Raw genomic sequence first — 18,380 nt, forward strand, 5'->3', positions numbered from 1 at the left:
ACCATGATGGGAAAGGGCTTATTTAAAGCCTAATAAAAAACTGGTGTCAGCTTGGCTTGGTTTGGTTCTTCTCAGAGGACACACCAGGGCATGGGACAGAGTCCTGCTGAGACCTTTGCTCCTCTCTAGCCTTTTCCACTGGAGGAAGGAGGCTGAGGGCAGGAGCAGGGAGCTCCCCACTGGCCCCGAGGGCAGTTTCGGGCCCTGCGGAAACGCAGCGGTCTCGGTCTCGCGGGTCCAGCAGGAGGGGGTGGGGCCAGCACAGGGACAGCCATCCTCCCACCCAGAGGAGGCTGGAGGGCCTCTCTCTCATGCTGACCCCACTGGCTGTCAAGGAGGGTGGGAGGGCCGCCTGAGGTTCCCGGGGGATGAAACTCAGTCCTCGTGACCTGATGTTCTCAGAAGAGGGTGGGGCTGTGGGGGTGGGTGGGTGTTTGTTCCCTGCCCTGGGCTGTGGGAGCCCAGAGAGCAGCACTAATAGAATTAGGGTGTCTGAGGTGTTTGCTCCCAGCCAGGGTGGGGCACCCTGTGTGGAGGGGAAGGGGATAGCATGAGGCAGACCCCGTCCCTGAAACTGCAGCCCCCTGAGGGCCTTAGTCCCCTAGTTCCAGCCCCACTCAGTCCCAAGTTCACATCTGCACTGAGAGTTTAACCCTGATCCTGACTTCCCATTTCCGCCTTTCCCGTCTGACTCCCCACCAGCCTAGCGCCCTCTCTGCACCTTCCACCTGTCCCCAAGCCCCCACGCCTCATGCCCGCCCTGCTCCATCACTGCTGGGCCCAGGACTTTCCACTGACCTTCCTGAAGGGGTCCCAGAGCCTCCTCTGGGCGCTAGTCTGACTGCCCAGCCCCCGCCCGGCCTTGCTCTTTGGGGAGCATTGAGGCTCCCTTCCCCAGTTCCCAGTTCCCAGGCAGCCACATTTCCAGGGCAGTTTCCCACCTGTCACCCACCCTGCTGCGTCTCCTTGCCCAGCTGCCTGGTGGGACTACTTCCTCCCTGTCCCCCACACCCCAGGCACAGGCTGCTCCTTCCTGCAGCTCCCTAAAAGTCGGGCTGAGCTGTGTACACTGGGAGGTGCCCACACCGTCAAAGTCCCTTCCGGTGCCCACTGCGGCTCGCCCACTGCCCATCTGGACTGCGGCAGGGGGACAGAAAGCCTGGTCGCCAGGCTGGGCTGGTAGAGGGGGCTGTGGCACTTCTCACATCAGCCCACAGCAGGAGGGCAGTGTCTGCTCTCCCCCATCCCCTTCCAGGGGCAGGGCCTGGCTGGGGTATAAATAGGTCAGACCGCTGTGCTTTCCCCACTCTTCCTCTCTCTTCAACCTCTCTCCTCAGCGCTTCCTCTCTCTTGGCCTGGTGAGTTGCGTTGTCCTGACTGGCACACAAGGGGTGTCGGCGGCCAAGGCTGGGGCAGGAGAAGGGGAAGCTGGTGGGGGCCAGATGTGCTAAGTGGATCCAGATGTGAGAGTCTGATGTGGAGGCTCTGGGGTGGGGTGTGTGTGTGTGGGCGCACATGTATGCATGTGAGAGAGAAAAACAAAAGAGTGAGCAAGTGGCTGAATTCGAGCTCTCCGAGCACTTCTGAGATGCTCAGGCTGGTAGTGTGTGTTGGTGTGTATGTTACTCGTGGGCATGCACACTGGGTGTGTTTGCTGGCTTGCACAAGCCTGTGTGTGCACACTCAAGTGCAGGAAGCAAAGTGAAGGTAGCAGGCAACTGTAGGCTTTTGTCTGGTGGTGCCCTGTGAGCCTCTGCCCTGCACCCAGCAGCCGAGCCCAAGAGAGCTTGGCGTCCCCACCTTCCTCTTGCACCCCTGCCTCTGCCACCTCACCCTGCCCCGCCCTATACCAGGCACTAGGCGGCTGGTTTTTTCCGCTACAGGCCCCTGGGCAGGCCTCCAGCAGCTGCTCCCAGTGCTGGGATGGAGAAGAATAGGCTGGGGCGGGGCAGCTGTGGCTGGGCTGTGGGAGTGGACAGACTGAGTGAGCAGTGGAAAAATGCTGTTGTTGAGTCGAGGCCTGAGCGCGGCCCCGGAAGCTTATGCTGGAGTCTCCAGAGCCTGTGCAGTAGGCCCTGCAAATGTGTGCTGCCAGAAGGAAACACGCGTCTCCCACTGTGCACAGGAGCCGAGCCCCACACCTCTGGGCTCCCCCAAGGGTGGGAGCAGAGTCTCACCAAATGATTCTTGAGGAGTGGGAGTGTAGTGGCGCGTTCTGAACATGCCGCTCAGGGGTGGGGTAGATAAGGGTGGCTCTGTGCCTTCTGCCCCCAGATCCTGACTGCTGCCATGGCATCTCCCCTGGAGAAGTCCCTGGATGTGATGGTGTCGACCTTCCACAAATACTCGGGCAAAGAGGGTGACAAGTACAAGCTCAACAAGTCAGAGCTAAAGGAACTGCTAACCCGGGAGCTGCCCAGCTTCTTGGGGGTGAGTGGGAGCTGCCTGGAGTGTGCTCCACGTGGGGCATTTCCCAGGGAGGAGGGCACGGCCCTGGGAGGCAGCAGTCTTCGCAGAGCGTTAGTACAGCTGGCATCTGTCACTGGGGTAGAGAATGGGGCAGAGCGCTTGCTCTGGCTGCCTGGGGTGGAAACACAGTGAACACCACCACTCACTCGCTGGGCCCCAGCAGAAAAAGCACTGGGAATGGGCAGGTAGGGCCAGACACTCTGCCAGGTGCTTTGCACAACTTAACTGAATGGAAAATTAAGTTCAGGGTGCTAAGTAACTTCTCAAGGTAATGTACAAAACTGTGACCTGGACCAGAATGGTCTGACTCTTGCCATCACTCCAACAATGGATGATGTTCAAATTTCTATTTGGCTTCTGGGCATGAAGACACAGTTATGGAGACATTCACATACCTATAAACTTTCTTCCCAAACAACAAAGGCGTACATTGGTATCGCATGTTCGTTTCCATGGTGCTTTCATGACCACTATCTGATTGGATTATTAGAATAACCTTGGGTGAAGACGTGGCCCCATCATTTTTTAGGTGCACCAGGTACTCAGACTTCTTCACCCAAGGAACACTCTTCTCTGCCCTAGCTCAGCCCTGAGGGTCGGAGTTGCAAAGCTCGGCCTCCCAAAGCAGTGTCTGTAAGCCTTTTTGAGCTCTGGGCTGGAGGTAGACACCTGGTCTAGTCTTGGTTCTACCCTCTGGGCTTCTGTTTTCTATCTTTTCTCCCTCCAGAAAAAGACAGATGAAGCTGCGTTCCAGAAGCTGATGAGCAACTTGGACAGCAACAGGGACAACGAGGTGGACTTCCAGGAGTACTGTGTCTTCCTGTCCTGCATGGCCATGATGTGTAACGAATTCTTCGAAGATTTCCCAGATAAGCAGCCCCGGAAGAAATGAAGGCTCCTCAGATGAGGCTGGGGCGTCTGCCAGCTGGGGTCTTCCCTGCCGTCAGTAGGCACAGAGCCTCACCCTGTGCACAGCGCCTCAGACACGCGCGCCATGCTGAGCAAGTTCAATAAAGTCTCTTAGAAGCTATGAGGCTGGTGGTCTGAGGCACTCTAGCGTTGTGGGTTGGGGGCTGAGGGCCATGTCGTGGACGGTGGTGGGGAGTGCTGGGACTGGAGCAGCGGTTTTGCGGAGAGCAGACTGGTGAAGGGCGGGGAGGAACGTGGGGTGACTGTGTGTGTGTGTGTGTGTGTGTGTGTGTGTGTGTGTATGCGCACTCACAAGATAGAGTTGACTCTGAGTGGTGCCAAAGTCAGGGAAAGGGACCCCCAAAGGCTTGGAAGGCCCCAGCTGTGGGATCTCGGCCAGACCACTCATCCCTCCCACCTCACTCCAACCTTGCCTCTGGCAGGACCTTGAACTGAGGCTGGGGTAGGATTGAAGGTCACATCTGCTCCTGGCTGGGGTCTGGAATGGAGTATGGGTGTCCTGGGAGCATGCTGGAGGGAAGAGAATAGGGCTGAGCCAGCGAGGGACGGGGAGGAAGGCTGGCGCTCAGTCCTGACATTTATAGTCCCGGCCCTGTCCTGCCGCCCCTTTCCAGATCACTGGCTTCGAGAAGGATTAATCCTTTCCTGCCCATGTTTAGATTAGGGAGGGCGACACGGAGGGACATGGAGGGAGACCGGGCTGTTGGCAGCAGCATGAGGGTACAGTCATGCTCTAGCCCACTGGCTCTGTCGCAAGGTCCCTGGGGCGAGACTGTCCTCAGTTAGGAATCACACTGCCTCAGAGAAGGACCAGCGACCTCAGAAGGGATGAGTGGGGGCCAGGGGCTGGGGTGGAAGCAAGGGAGATGGCTGGGGCGGGGGGTGGTGACCATAATTTTGGAGACAAAATTCCAGACATACGATCTGAGGAAGGAAATTGAGAATCCCCCAGAAAACACGAGGCTTGGCATTGCTTCCCCTTAGGGTAGCTTAGAGGCAAGTGGCTCTGGGGTGCAGCCGGTGGGTTGACGTTAGACTCCAAGGCCATGCCTGGTGACACGGGACCTTTGAGGAAGATGTGTGGAGAGGGCAGGGACAGAGGCTGAGGGTTTGGCCCCCCTGACCTCTCATGCTTCCCCTTTCCTCTCGTGGCACTGTGCTTTCTCTCAGGTTTCAGAGGAGTCGGGTAGGGAACACACATGTTCCCTCAGCCTCTGACTACGGAGACTCTGGTCGAATTCTGGTTCAGGAACCAGTTGGCCTCCCCGCCCCAGTCGTTCTGCCCACCTTCCCTGGCAGGGCCTCCCCTGGGCCTCCCCTGGGCATCACTCTCCACTTCGGAAACTCCTGCTGCTTAGCGACCAGTGCCTGCTGCCTCTCTAGCCTCCCCAGCTGGGGGTGGGGGTGAGCGGGCCAGCAGGGGGACCTGGGCAGGCTGGGTGGGACCGCACAGCGGTAGGCACTAAGCCCCTGACTCAGTTCTGTTCTCACATTGGACTGGGGGGTGGTAGAACAACGTCCGAGTGTGTCCTGGGATACGGGCAGCTCTCCTGACCCCTGCACTACCCCGGACTGCAGCCTGAACCTGGGCGCCTCCCCAGTCCTCATACTCTACCCCACCACTGGGACATAGCCCTCCCCTGGCTCCCTTCTCCCGAGTCCCCTCCCCTGGGGTCCCTCCCCAATTCCTGACTCAGTCGTCCATGCCAAGAGTCTCCCACAAGTCCTTCCCCTGAAGGCCAGTGGGGCCTACAAGAAAGCATTCATTTAAAAGCCCTTTCAAAGCCTTCAGTTCCATACTAGCTGGTGACCTTGACCATGCCCTTGGCAGGGCATATCTTCCCCCATGGATCCCCATCTCAGGGTGTGTCTTCTCTTCTCTTGCAGTGGGTGGCAGGATGGGTGTGGGGGGGGGAGGTCCCAATGTGGTGAGTGCCCTGGACGTGGGGAGACGCCCTGTGTTGGGCCCACACCTCCTAGGTTTTCACTCTAGGACAGCCTGACTTCCCCTCTTCTGCCTATTGTTCCATCAGATTTCAGACTGTGAGTTCTGATTTCTGGTTGCCAGATGGGGCTTCTGGGACTGCAGACGTGTGCCATGGTGAGCTCAGTGTGTCCCCTGCCCCATCTGTAAACAAGGAAGGTGAGGTAGACAGAGGGGTTTTCTCCCCAGCTCCATCCCAGGAGGCTCTGACCTGGGCGTCTGGCGTCCCTGACCCTTTCTCATTGGCCCTCCCTCTCCCCGGGTTTCCTGGGGACTGGCAGTGAGGGAATAAAGGCAGAGAGCGGTGGGAGGGAGGCTGTGTCTGCTGCCTGGGTTCTGAGCTTGCTTCCACCCTGGTGAGTCCTTCCTTCTTATCCCCCTGTTCATCTATCTGGTGGGCCACACTGGGTGACAAGGGTGACAAGAGGTGGTGACCTCCCCCGAAGAAGGCCTGGCCCCAGGAGTAGGCAAGTGCTCAGAGAGGAGAGGGCAGAGTATTTAGAATTGTGGCTGTCAGAGTTTCTTGAGAAGTGGCTCTGGGGTGGAGGTGGGGATCAGAACCGCCAGGATGCCCCTGCAGACACCCAGAGGCCCTTGTGGTCCTGGCTGAGTCTCCCTGAGGTGGGAGAAGCTGAGGTTTTTGGGAGGTGAATGACAGGCCCAGTTCAAGAATCACAGGGTGGGCTCCGGGCTGGAGGGGAGGACCCTCCGCAGGATTTATCTGCAGCCCTCAAGTTCCATGGGTGTTTCCTCCTTCTCTATGGGGGAAGTGGTTTTCATGTCTGAGTCACTGAGCCTGCCTCTTTCCTTGGGTGGGGGTGGCCCAAGCCCTGGACCCAGGCTTCAGAATGATCCTGGATTTTCAGTAGGCCCCGCTCCCCTCCTGCCTCCTGGCCAGTCTGTGCGTGTGTTCTCTGGGCCGGAGGCTGGAGACCAGCTGGGCAAGCCCAATTACCCTCTGCTGCTTCCCGCTGACACCTTACCTTCCAGTTCCAGCCCAGCCCCCTCTGACCCCTGGACTCTCTCTTTGCCCTGTCCCCCACTTTAATAATGGAACATTCCTTGATATCAGATATTTAGGCACTGGGGCAGAGGAAGGTGACTAAGGTGGGAACTGCCTCTGCAAAACCAGTACCCGAGCTGGATGGGGCAGAAAGAAAATCCTGACCCTTCTCTGCTCCACCACCTGCCACCAGTTCTTTTGGGGAGGTCATCTTGTCACTGCTCTGCCCCAGGCCCCTTTTCAACGTCTCCTAAGCAGGTGACCGTAGCCTCCTTTCACTGCACTGGCTGCTCCGGAGTTGCCTCCGGTCTCACCAGCCCCCGTCTGGATCCACGTGGGGCCTGTGGTTGGTGGTCTCAGGGTGGGTTCCAGTCTCTGGTCCTTTGACAGAGGGGCCTTGGGAGTGGGCCAGGGGTGGTGGCGGTGGTGGCAGAAGGTCTGGCTTCCTGAGGAGAGCTCTTTTCCCCTTGTCCACCTCCAGAGCTGCACACCGTGATGGAGACTCCTCTGGAGAAGGCGCTGACCACTATGGTCACTACTTTCCACAAGTATTCGGGGAGAGAGGGTAGCAAACTGACCCTGAGTAGGAAGGAACTTAAGGAACTGATCAAGAACGAGCTGTGTCTTGGGGAGGTAGGTGACTGTTCCCTCACCCTCCACCCCAAAGTCTGAGTGCTCCCTGTGGGGGACAGACTTGCCCTCAGGGTACACTAGCCCAAGCTGGGACAGGGAGGCCGAAGGGTATGGACTGAGACTGAAGGAAGAGGGTGGACATTTTGGGCCAATAGAACTCTAGCCCTCTGTGCTGGGGGATGAGTTAGGGTCTCCCTGGGAAAGAGGAAGGGCTGAGTCTGGAGGGGGGACTGTGGTGTGTGAGGGCTTAGAGGGCGAGATCAAGGAGCAGGGCAGGCTCTGGCAGCAGTGGGTGGGGAAGGCATCCAGGGTGTTCAGGCCGAGCTGTGCCCAACTCAAGGGTGGGGACCCTGCCTGATTCTCCCCTGTGCGCCAGCATGGCCGGGGCTGTCAGCAGGTGTTGACACCTGAATTAAGAGGTTAATTTGTGAACGCAGAGTAGGAAGGCAACAACTGATTCGCCTAGGTGGAGATGGTGGGAAGGAGGCGACTGACACAGGGGAAGGCCTATGAGGTGGATATTATACTATGCATATTTTTACAGTTAAAAAAACTGAGGTCCAGATACGTCAAATAACTTGTCCAAGGACACCAGCTAGTGAGAAGCTGGGAGAATTCCAGCCCAGGGCTGTGAATCCTTTAAAGTTCATCTTGGGGGGCCTATCACATCTTGAACCCTGGTAGGCCTCCCCAGAGAAAAGGTCCCGAAAGTGTACCCCCATGAGCAGGGGAATGAAGCAGGTGTGTGTGTCCCCAGGACTGCTCTCTGGCCTTCCTGCCAGGCTGTCTGCATCCTGGAGTTAATGAGGGCAGAGGGAGGGGCCGCAGGTCCAGAAGGGATTAATTACTGGGGGACAGAGGCCCAGGAGAGGGCCTGGCTATAACAGGAGCGCAGACTGGGGACTAGGATCACGTCACAGAGAGGCAGTTTCCATCTCCGTATGTCCCGACATCCTGTCTCCTGTGAAAACCCGGAGCTCAGGGCAATGAAGAGGGGAGGGCAGGATCAGCCTGTCTGCATTTTCTTCCTGTTCCACCCCAAGGACCCTGTCTCCATCCTCCTGGGGGTGGGGCAGGCTGGGAGGGCAGAGGACCAGACAGAGAGCACGACTGGGCACCAGGCCCTCCTCTCAACATAGCTCTCCTAGCAGGGAAGGGACGCAGTGGCTTCTCAGCGCCAGGGCACTGCTCTCATGCAGAGACGTGTTGTCTGTCCCTGAGACTCCCGCACCTGCTTCACTCTGCCCTGGCTTGGGCTAGAGTTCATTCTCAGTTACCCCCCAAAATGGGGACACAGTAAGTCAGAGACTCAGATAATGCTCAGAGCCACATAACCACCAAGCTGTTTTAATTAGGTGTTGGTATAAAATCTAGGTTCTGGCCAGGCGAGGTGGCTCACGCCCGTAATCCTAGCACTGTGGGAGGCCGAGGCAGGCAGATCGTTTGAGCTCAGGAGTTCGAGACCAGCCTGAGCAAGAGTGAGACCCTGTCTCTACTAAAAAAATAGAAAGAAATTAGCTGGACAACTAAAAAAAAAAAAATATATATATATATAAAATTAGCCGGGCATGGTGGCTCATGCCTGTAGTCCCAGCTACTCGGGAGGCTGAGGCAGGAGGATTGCTTGAGCCCAGGAGTTGGAGGTTGCTGTGAGCTAGGCTGACGCCATGGCACTCACTCTAGCCTGGGCAACAGAGCCAGACTCTGTCTCAAAAAAAAAAAAAAAGAAAAAAGAAAATGTAGGTTCTTATTTCTTTGGGCAGGGGAGGGTGTTGAGGAGAAGGGAGGCTAGGCTGGTGTTGCTGTTGTAATTTATTTAGATTCAGGAGTCAGGTCATTGAGCCCATATCTGGTGCCAAGCCCTTTGCTAGGTGTGGGCTGGGGACAGGCTCTGGGGGTCAAGATGTTCATAGTGTCCTGACTCAGCTGGGGATCACCCTGAGGCTGTGTGTGTGTGTGTGTGTGTGTGTAACCCTGCAGTGCTGAGGTAGGGCTGGGAGGGGTTCCTGAGCTGTCCCTCCCTGGGCCCTGGCAGAAGATGAAGGAGAGCAGCATCGACAACCTGATGAAGAGCCTGGACAAAAACAGCGACCAGGAGATCGACTTCAAGGAGTACTCAGTGTTCCTGACCACGCTGTGCATGGCTTACAACGACTTCTTCCTGGAGGACAACAAATGACCGGGGCTCTCCCCTGTCCTCATCATCGGCCCCTTGCCCCTGACCTGCGTAGTGTCTTTCCAGACCCTCTTTGGCCCAGGCCAGCCTCTCCCTCCCACATGGACCCTTCCAGCTGAGGAAATAAAGATTTTCCCTTCCTGGCATTGAGAGGCTGGTTTTGAAGATGTTTTGCCCACCCTGGCTGGGGTGGGGGGCTTCTCCACAAGCGGGCTGAGGAGAGCCTCTGGGTGTTGGTGTCCCGGGCTCCTACCCCACTTCCTGTCCTTCAGCATGGATGTCACCGAGCTGTGCTGGCTTAGTTTTGCCCTCCTGGAAAATGGGAAGTTGAGCCTGGCTTCTGCTTGCCTCCCAGAAACTCTGCAAAGCTGCAGAGAAAGCTAAGAGGGAAAGTGCTTTGAGAGTGAGGACCCTGGGAGGGATTGGAGGGTGGCTCCAGAGGGCAGCGATGGGCACGGTGTTCTGGCTGATAGGAGGCCATTCTGGCAGCCCCAGCAAGAAGGGGGAGTCTGACCCTCCCAGCCCCTTTCCCTCTCCTCCACTTCCCCTCTGCGGCATCCCCTCATCATCTCTGGGGCCAATACTTTCTTCTCAACCCACCTCCCTTCTAGCAAAATCTTTTCCCAGGGGAGGATCTGAAAAACTTTCACTCAAGGGTAACTAACTAGTGATGCCTACAGGGCCTGGCGCGGTGTGCGCACATTAATGGGCAAGGTGCTCTGAAGGTGGAATTCCGGGCAGGGCAGTCCGCAAGGGAGCGGGGGTGTCGCAGAAACTTGTTCGTGGTGGGGGATGGGCGCTCTAGATAGCCTTTAAATCGTAACTTGTAGACCACTGGCTGCTCCGCCTCCCTCACCTGGGGTTGGCCCTGAACACCCCCTGGGGGGCGCCAGCCTCCGGTGAGGTTTTCGCCCCTCCCCCACATTGACGCTGCATTTCAGGGACACATTCATGCTCTGGCACGCAGATGGCAGAGGAGGAAGCAGGAGTGACTGCCGGCTGCCATCCTCCTCCTCTTCCAACCACCCCCCCCCCCGCCCCGCCGCCCCCCGTGCGTGTCACGTGTCATGAGGAGCAACCTGATCTATGGAGATTAGGGGAAATTCGACGTCAACCGGCTTGCCGTGGGCTGCGCCAGGCTGCCCCATCCCATCCCGTACTAACTCAGAGCAGCCCCGGGGCAGGAGACGGGGAAAGTAGAGGGGGAACCTCGTGTGTGAGCTGTGTAAACTGCGGGTGCGGGGCGGGGCACGGGCCGGCGGGGCGGGACGGGGCGCGGCCCGGGAGGGAAGGGGGGCTCCCCCCTCCCTACGCGGCTGCTATAAGGCCGCCGGACTGCGACACGGCCCATCCCTTGACTGCTCCCTTCGCCCTTCGCTGCCTCCTTTTTGGTAAGTTCTCGCCAGGACGGCCCTCGGGCTGGGGGTCCAGCCAACCCCTGCCCCAGCCCAGCAGTGGTGGGCTCCGTGGGCGGGGGTCGGCGTCTGCATCCAGACCCCGCGTCTGTGGAGCTCCCGGGCTGGAGGGAGAGTCGGGAGCGGCCCGGCTGTGCCAGGCAGGCCCTGGGCTAAGGAAACCTGATGGGGCGGCTCCCCGAGTGTGCTCTTTTGGGGTGCTGGAGGGTGTGCCCTGGGTGTGTCATTGCCACAGTGTGTGGCCCAGCGAGGTTGTGCTTAAGGCTGTGTGTGCAGGCTCTATCCTCCTCCCTTGCCCAGTCATACTCCCTAACTTCTTGTGGAACCCTGGGAGGACAGTTCTCACCTGTGTCCAAAGTTGCTGCCCCTATTTGCTTCTTAGAATCCTTAAACCACCTCTTCTGTCTTGGCCCTTGCCGGCTCTCTCCCTCCTCTCAAACCCTGGGCTGTCTGCTGATGGCATTGTGTGTGGCCTGAGGCTGTGTGGTCTGGGGAGGGAAGTCAAAAGGAGTGGGGGGTGGTGGTGACAGGGCTCCTGGGGTGTGTGGGTGAGAAGTCCTTGCTGCCCATGGCACTGACCAGCTTCTGTGCCTCCAGCTCCGAGCCCCGCCCTCAGCCATGGCATGCCCCCTGGATCAGGCCATCGGCCTCCTCGTGGCCATCTTCCATAAGTACTCTGGCAGGGAGGGTGACAAGAGCACCCTGAGCAAGAAGGAGCTGAAGGAGCTGATCCAGAAGGAGCTCACCATTGGCTCGGTGAGTGGCCTCCTTTCCAGGCCCCCTTTTCCCATCTCTTGTCCTTTAGAAGCAGGAACAGGAGAGGACAGGCGCCAGGGCTGCTGACTCCCATTTCCACAATCTGAGGCCCTGGTCAACGTCATGCTAAGCTGGTAGACCCACTTCCTCCTGGGGTGGCGATGTTCTCAGCCTGGCAGTCACTCCCCCTGGGTGAGGGGCAGGAGCTGAGAAGTAATGCCAAGGTGGACACAGATCCTTGGTGACAAGTGAGCACAGAGCCACTTGTATGAGAGAGTGCTGCCTGGGACTGGGAAGGGAGAGAATCCAGGGTTCTCATCACCACTGAGTCTGGCTTTCCCCTTCTAACACTAGAAGCTGCAGGATGCTGAAATTGCAAGGCTGATGGAAGACCTGGACCGGAACAAAGACCAGGAGGTGAACTTCCAGGAGTATGTCACCTTCCTGGGGGCCTTGGCTTTAATCTACAATGAAGCCCTCAAGGGCTGAAAATAAATTGGGAATATGGAGACACCCTCTATGGGCCTGTCTGAGTCAAATCCAGGGGTGGGTAATTGTACAATAAATATTTTTTTTTTGGTCAAATCTACCCTTGTGTCTTGGCTTCCAAATGATTTCTGATTCCTTGGCTTAGTGCTGCACCAGCCATCAGATTTGCTCACAGGCAGCCTCTGAGAGTGACTCATTGACTCACCAGGCCAGCGGACCCGCCTTGACAAGGCCACTACTAGCTCATAAGGTGCCTTTATGTGAATTAGGAAAGATGCCCCCTTTGGCAAAGCCACCTTAAGGAAAGGCTTGAGTGCTCTCCAGTAGAGAAGGTTCTTGGAGATGGGAACGGTGCCTGGGCCAGGCTGTGATGGGTTTGGAGTCCTTAGAGATAGGGCAGAGGTAGCCCTGGCAGGCTCCCAGAAGATGTGTTTTGCTCTGGGTGTGGTGAGAGGGGCTTTGGGGTGGGGCCAGTCCACTTTTTCACCACTGGGGAGTGGACAGAGAGGACCCATCTGAGATGCCCGAGACCTGGTCTGGGGAGTTTTCTCAGACCAAGGAGGACAGTGTATGACTGAGTTCACTGTGGGTGCCCATGTCCCAGCTGGAGGTGAGGGAGGCACACTTTAGGAGTCTGCCCCTGTGTTCAGGGACAGGGTCCTTTTTGGGGGTGGGGGTGGTGGCCTGAGGAGCGCGCTGCTGAAGGAACACATGAACCATGGGGTGCCATGAATGGGGAAGGGTGAGGGTCCCTGGGGCTGGGCCAAATACAGCTTCAAGCCTTGCAGTCAATATTGACCCAGCCTGTCCCTGAAGTTTCAGCAGAATGAATCACCCAGTTATGCCCAAGTCTGGCCCTCAGCCCCCACAGAGATGACTAAATGTCTGTATTATTGTCCATTGTTTGCATTAGTGTTTTCAGGCCCAGGGGTGGGAGAAAGGGTTGAGGGTGACGGGGCATTTGCCAAAACATTCCTCCCCTCTGGGGCTAGTCCAAGCTGGGCAAATTCCTCTCTAGGTCCTGGGGGAAAAGATCTCGGCCTCAGATGGAGACCACATCCTTCCTCCCCTCTTACCACTTCCCTCGGGGGGCCCAGCTTTGTGGAATTAAGTTGTCTTCTGTCTCCATTGGTTGGGGATTGGTAAACAGCTAGGAGCTGCACCTTGTTGGAGCCCTTCCTTCTCTGGTTGACTCCTCTTCTCTGGAAGGAGTAGAAGTCGCACTGTCAGCAGCAGGAAGTGATCCAGGGGCCGAGCTCCCCCTCTGCACAGCTTTGTCCAAGCCTTGCCTCAGGACCAGGAAGATTCAGCTCGCTCTGGAAAAGTACCCTGTCCTGGGCCTCGCCCACCTCCGCCGCGCCCCGCCCACCGCCGCCGCCGGTGGCCAACATTGGGGCGCGGAGCGAGCGCCCTCGCGTGGGCAGAGAGCAGGCCGCTGCGGGGAGAGTCGGGTTGGTTTTCGTTTTCTTTCTTTCTTTCTTTTTTTTTTTTTGGAGAAAGAGTCTCTCTCTGTTGCCCGTGCTACAGTGCCGTGGCATCAGCCTAGCTCACGGCAACCTGAAACTCCTGGGCTCAAGCGATCCTCCTGCCTCAGCCTCCCGAGTAGCTGGGACTACAGGCATGCAACACCATGCCCGGCTAATTTTTTTCTATATATTTTTAGTTGTTTGGCTAATTTCTTTCTATTTTTAGTAGAGACGGGGTCTCGCTCTTGTTCAGGCTGGTCGCTCTTGTTCAGGCTGGTCTCGAACTCCTGACCTCGAGCGATCCTCCCGCCTAGGCCTCCCAGAGTGCTACGGGTTGGTTTTCTTGAGTCCCTGGGAAGAGTGAACCGTGATGGGGCTGGGGCTTAGGACCACAGCCCTGGCCGTCAGGCAGCCCTTCCTATGAAGAGGAAGACAGGGCTTGGGCGCCTAGGGAATGTGACAATAGGGGGATCTTTTGGCTTTCAGCAATTAACGCCAAAATAAAGCACCTCAGCTTCATCTGTGACACACCTACGTGAGCAAGTCAATGAGGAAAAGGCTGTTTGCAAAGAGGAATCTGAACCTTGCCCCTCCGCTTTGCCACCTTCAGAGGCTAGAAGACCTTCTACAAATCAGTGCTGTCTCAGGAGAGGGAGCGGGGTAGTTTCAGGGCCTTGGAGACTCTCTGCTGCGGGGCGGGGCGGGGCTGCTCAGGCAAGGCCATCAGCCCGCATTTCTGGGGAGCTCTGGTGCGTGGACAGGCTGAGGGGACTCAGCAAAGGTGCACAGTCCACCTGCTGAATAAACAGGCGTGTCCTTTAGCTTCTGCTTCTCCACGGTGGAGGAGGGGATCAGGAACATGGATTTAAAGAACAGCAAATCTTTTGCTTGTTTTGGGAGTATACTTTTTAAGGTTTTTTTTTTGTTGTTGTTGTTTGTTTTGTTTTTTACAGGAAATGGGAGGGAAGCAGCATTTACAGTGGAATCTGGTGGGTGCAGCAGTCAAAGGATAGAGCTGGGTGTGGAGAGGTGCACAGACTGGTCATTTTTATTATTAATACTATGACCAATTTAAAGTTGGAATTGAAGTCTTTCAGCTCACTATTAAGCGTGGTCTGGGCTTACAGGAGAGGGCTAAGTTCAGATGTGAGCTGGGGACTTCACACCTGGTCTCCTTGCTTCTCTAAGGTTGGACAGTGGGTGTGGCTCTGGGTCTCCCCACTTCCTTTGGTTGAGGTCCCCCCCATAGTTGACATTAATCCTGTAATCTATAATCGTTACTCTTCCACCCGTTAAGGTGAAACAGCAGCAGCACAGCCAGTCCTGTTTCTGTAAACTGGGGCAGGCCTGGGGTTGAGGACTGAGTCACAGGATGTAGCTCTTTGTTCTCTGCCAAGCAAATCTGAAATTGTCAAGAATAATGCCACCATGTTACATTTGCATAGCACTTTTGTTTTTACAAGGCACTATCATATTCATTGTCTCTTGTTGTCTTGGGAGGATTTATGCGTAGTCTGTATTATTAACTCCATTCCACAAGTGAGAAGACTGAGTTACAGGGAAGTCAGTGCCTCTGCTCAGGTTAAACTGTAAGTTAAGAAGGAGCTTCGAGCAAAACCACGGACTCCTGATCCCAGGCCAGCTCATTAGTGCTTGTCTCATCATGACATACTCAGCCGTCTCTTCTTCTGCATCTTTTTCTCTTAAATGTTTTAATTAGATATTGGAAATATAAGAAACTGTTTATAAATGACATCTAAGGTAATAAGAACACCACAAAACCCACCTAGTTTAAGAAATGAACGTTACCTTTTACACCCCTAACTTGTCTTCCCCAACCTATTTTCTTCCCTCTCAGTAGAACTGTTATCATTACCAGATTTATCATTTCCATTCTTTTTTAAATAATGTTTACTACATATATTTTCATCTCTAAACAACATGAGGGTTTACATCATTGTGAGCTTTATATAAATGGAGTAATATCATATACATTCTTCTGCCGTTGGTTTTTTTTCACTCAACATTCTGTTTTTGAGATTCATCCAAGTTGCTCTAATTCATTAATTTTCACCACTATATAATAGTTCATCATATGATTATAACATAATTTATTTATCTTGCCTATTTCTCATTGTCATTTTGGGTTATTTCTATTTTTTCCCATTACAAACAGTGCTTCTGTGATCATTCCTGGGTATGTCTCCTAGGATAAGTGTGCCGGAGTTGCTCGAGGTTTCTACCTACCTATGAGCAGAATTGCTGGGCTGCAGAGTATTCACAGCTTCAATTCTACTAGAAAATGCCAACTTGTTTTTCAAGGTTATTGTACTAATTTACACTCTTAGGAGCATTGCATGTTCCATTTACTCCACATCCTTATTTTTTTGTTGGGCAAAATTTTTGCCAATCTAGTGGTATGAAATGTTAACCGATTTTTTAAATTTGTATTTCCCTGATTACTGATGATGCTGAGCATCTTTTCTTATGTTTATTGGCTATAAGTTTCTCTTTCTGTGAAGTTTCTGTTCAAGAGTTTTGCTCTTGTTTCCTTATATGGGTTGCAAATATCTTCGCCTAGTTTGCGGCTGGTTTTTCCGCTCTCTTTAAGGATTGAAAATTGAGAAGGTCTTAATTTAAGTGTAATTAAAATTAACCTTCTTTTCTTGGTTTGTACTATGCTGGTATATTATTTAGGAAATATTTCCCTATCCTGAGATAATAAATGTGTTTTCCTATATTATTCTAAAAATTTTTACATGTTTGCTTTTTACATATCTTTATCCATGTGTATTTAATCTTTGTATATAGTGTGATGTAGGAGTCAACTTTAATTTTTTTCCATGTAGGTAAACAATTGTGTCAGAAAAATGAGCTGAAAAGTCCCTCCTTTCTCTATCACTCTGCAATGCCAGTTGTGTAATAAATGTACGTGCGGGTGGTACAGGAAATAACAAACTGCTTTTCCTCTCTACTCTTTGCTCTGTTCAACACACTCAAATACCAAACTGTCTTTTTCCTACCCTCACACAATGATCAATACAGAATACTTCTGTGACCTCAGATGGTTGTAGGTTTTCATGCTCACACCAGTCAAGCAGTTCTTCAGTGGACACCAGCTGCGTGTCCTCTAATTCAATTTAGTTTTGACATACCTACTTTGAGATAGTGTCAGATCCCACAGTGGAGGGCTCAGCCCCACAAGATCACATATCAATTGAAAGCACAGATTATGACCTGTGCTTTTGACTGATCTGTAAATCGGTGTTCCCCTGACCTGTTCTTGGATTTGATTAATTTGCTAGAGGTTCGCAGAACTCAGGGAAACATTTGTTTTTACCAGTTTATTATAAAGGATATTACAGAGGATACAGATGAACAGCCAGGGTGAGCCACGTGGGAAGGGGCAGAGAGCTTCCATGCCTTCTTTCTCTGGGTGTGCCACCCTCTAGGAATCTCCACATGTTCAACTATCCGGAAACTTTCCAAACCTAGACTTTTTGGGTTTTTATGGAAACTTCATTATGTAGGCACAATTGATTACATCATTGGCCACTGGTGATCAACTTAATCTTTAGCCCCTTTCCCTCCTGGGAGGTTGTGGGTAAGAGGCTAAAAGTCCCAACCCTCTAATCATGCCTTGGCCTTTCTGGTGACCTGCCCCCATCCTGAAGCTACTAGGGGCCCCCAGCCACCAGTCATCTCATCAATATACAAAAGACACTGTTCCCACTCTGGAGATTGCGAGGGTTTAAGGAACTCTATGTCAGGAAATGGGTGGAAATTAAATGTATATTTCACAGCATCGCAGGGGGCTATTAATGGGCTCTCTTTTCTGTTTTATCCACTGACTGATCTATTTTTATGCCAATACAATGCTGTCTTAATTGTAATATTTTAAACATAATCCTTGATATTTGGTAAGGCAAATCTCCCACTTGCTCTTCTTTTTCAAGGATATCTTGGCTGTTTTTGGCCCGTTAGTATAATATACACTTTAGAGTGAGGTTGCCAAATTCCACAATTGTTGTACTAGAATCTCAAAGAGAGAAAGTAATTTGGCGGCTTAATCTGGTCAGGATCACAGAGTCACATAGAGGCTGACTGGAGGCTGGCCTATTCACCTGCAGGACCAGCCAGAGTCTAACTGCGGTCGGGGGGATGATGAGTAGATCAGTCCAGCCTGGAGGGAGAAGGGGAAGTGTAGGTATTCAGGCATGAGATGCTTATTTTATATATTTATTTTTCACAACAAAATATGTTTTCCCTAGATTATAAACATGGTCATTGTAAAAAATTTTAAAAATATTTTAAAATGTGAAGTAAAAGAAGTCATCTGAAATCCCATCTCCATGAAATAACTATTGGTTTGATTATATCCTTTCAAGCATCTCTTTTTAGATATATAATTTTACATGTATGTGATCATATAATAGATGGTTATTTATTGGTGATACTTTTTAAAATTTGTTTTTTTTATTTTTAATTGTGGTAAAAAAACCCACATAACATAAAATTTGCCATCTTAATCATTTCTTTTTTTGAGGCAGAATGTCGCTCTGTTGCCCAGGCTGGATGAAGTGCAGTGGCACGATCAGAGGTCACTGCAGCCTTGAACTGGTGGGCTCAAGCAATCCTCCTGCCTCAGCCTCCTAAGTAGCTGGGACTACAGATGCGTGCCACCATGCCCAGCTGATTTTTAATTTTTCTGTAGAGATGGGGAGTCTCATTATTTTACCCAGGCTGGTCTTGAACTACCTGGGCTTCTCCCCTTAATCATTTCTAACTATACAGTTCAGTTGTGTTAAGTACCTTCACATTGCTGTGCATCCAATCTCCAGTTCTCTTCATCTTGCCATACTGAAACTCTGTACTCATTAAACAACAGCTCTCCATTTCCTCCTCTTCCCAGCCCCTGGCAACCCCTGTTCTACTTTCTGTCTCTATGAATTTGACTACTTTGGATACCTCATGCAGGTAGAATCATACAGTATTTGTCTTTTCATGACTGGTTCATTTCACTTAGAATGATGTCCTCAAGGTTCATCCATATTGTAGC

The 18,380-nt window shown here is 53.3% G+C and overlaps 3 protein-coding genes across 3 annotated transcripts; all 3 read left to right on the forward strand.

The window, feature by feature from the left end:
• The first annotated feature begins 1,307 nt into the window (after positions 1 to 1,307).
• S100A4 (S100 calcium binding protein A4) lies at positions 1,308 to 3,496 on the forward strand. Its single transcript, XM_069478721.1, has 3 exons — positions 1,308 to 1,358; positions 2,275 to 2,430; positions 3,197 to 3,496. The coding sequence occupies exons 2-3, from the start codon at positions 2,290 to 2,292 to the stop codon at positions 3,359 to 3,361; spliced, it is 306 nt and encodes a 101-aa protein (XP_069334822.1). The 5' UTR covers positions 1,308 to 1,358; positions 2,275 to 2,289; the 3' UTR covers positions 3,362 to 3,496.
• A 3,379-nt stretch (positions 3,497 to 6,875) lies between these two features.
• On the forward strand, positions 6,876 to 9,198 carry S100A5 (S100 calcium binding protein A5). Its single transcript, XM_069478722.1, has 2 exons — positions 6,876 to 7,019; positions 9,058 to 9,198. Exons 1-2 carry the CDS (start codon positions 6,882 to 6,884, stop codon positions 9,196 to 9,198), a joined length of 279 nt encoding a protein of 92 aa, XP_069334823.1. The 5' UTR covers positions 6,876 to 6,881.
• Positions 9,199 to 10,387: 1,189 nt separating this feature from the next.
• S100A6 (S100 calcium binding protein A6) lies at positions 10,388 to 11,939 on the forward strand. Its single transcript, XM_069478723.1, has 3 exons — positions 10,388 to 10,586; positions 11,208 to 11,366; positions 11,721 to 11,939. Exons 2-3 carry the CDS (start codon positions 11,229 to 11,231, stop codon positions 11,853 to 11,855), a joined length of 273 nt encoding a protein of 90 aa, XP_069334824.1. The 5' UTR covers positions 10,388 to 10,586; positions 11,208 to 11,228; the 3' UTR covers positions 11,856 to 11,939.
• The last annotated feature ends 6,441 nt before the right edge of the window (positions 11,940 to 18,380 follow it).

This window comes from Eulemur rufifrons, chromosome 8, assembly GCF_041146395.1.
Source record: "Eulemur rufifrons isolate Redbay chromosome 8, OSU_ERuf_1, whole genome shotgun sequence".
Lineage (NCBI taxonomy): Eukaryota > Metazoa > Chordata > Mammalia > Primates > Lemuridae > Eulemur > Eulemur rufifrons.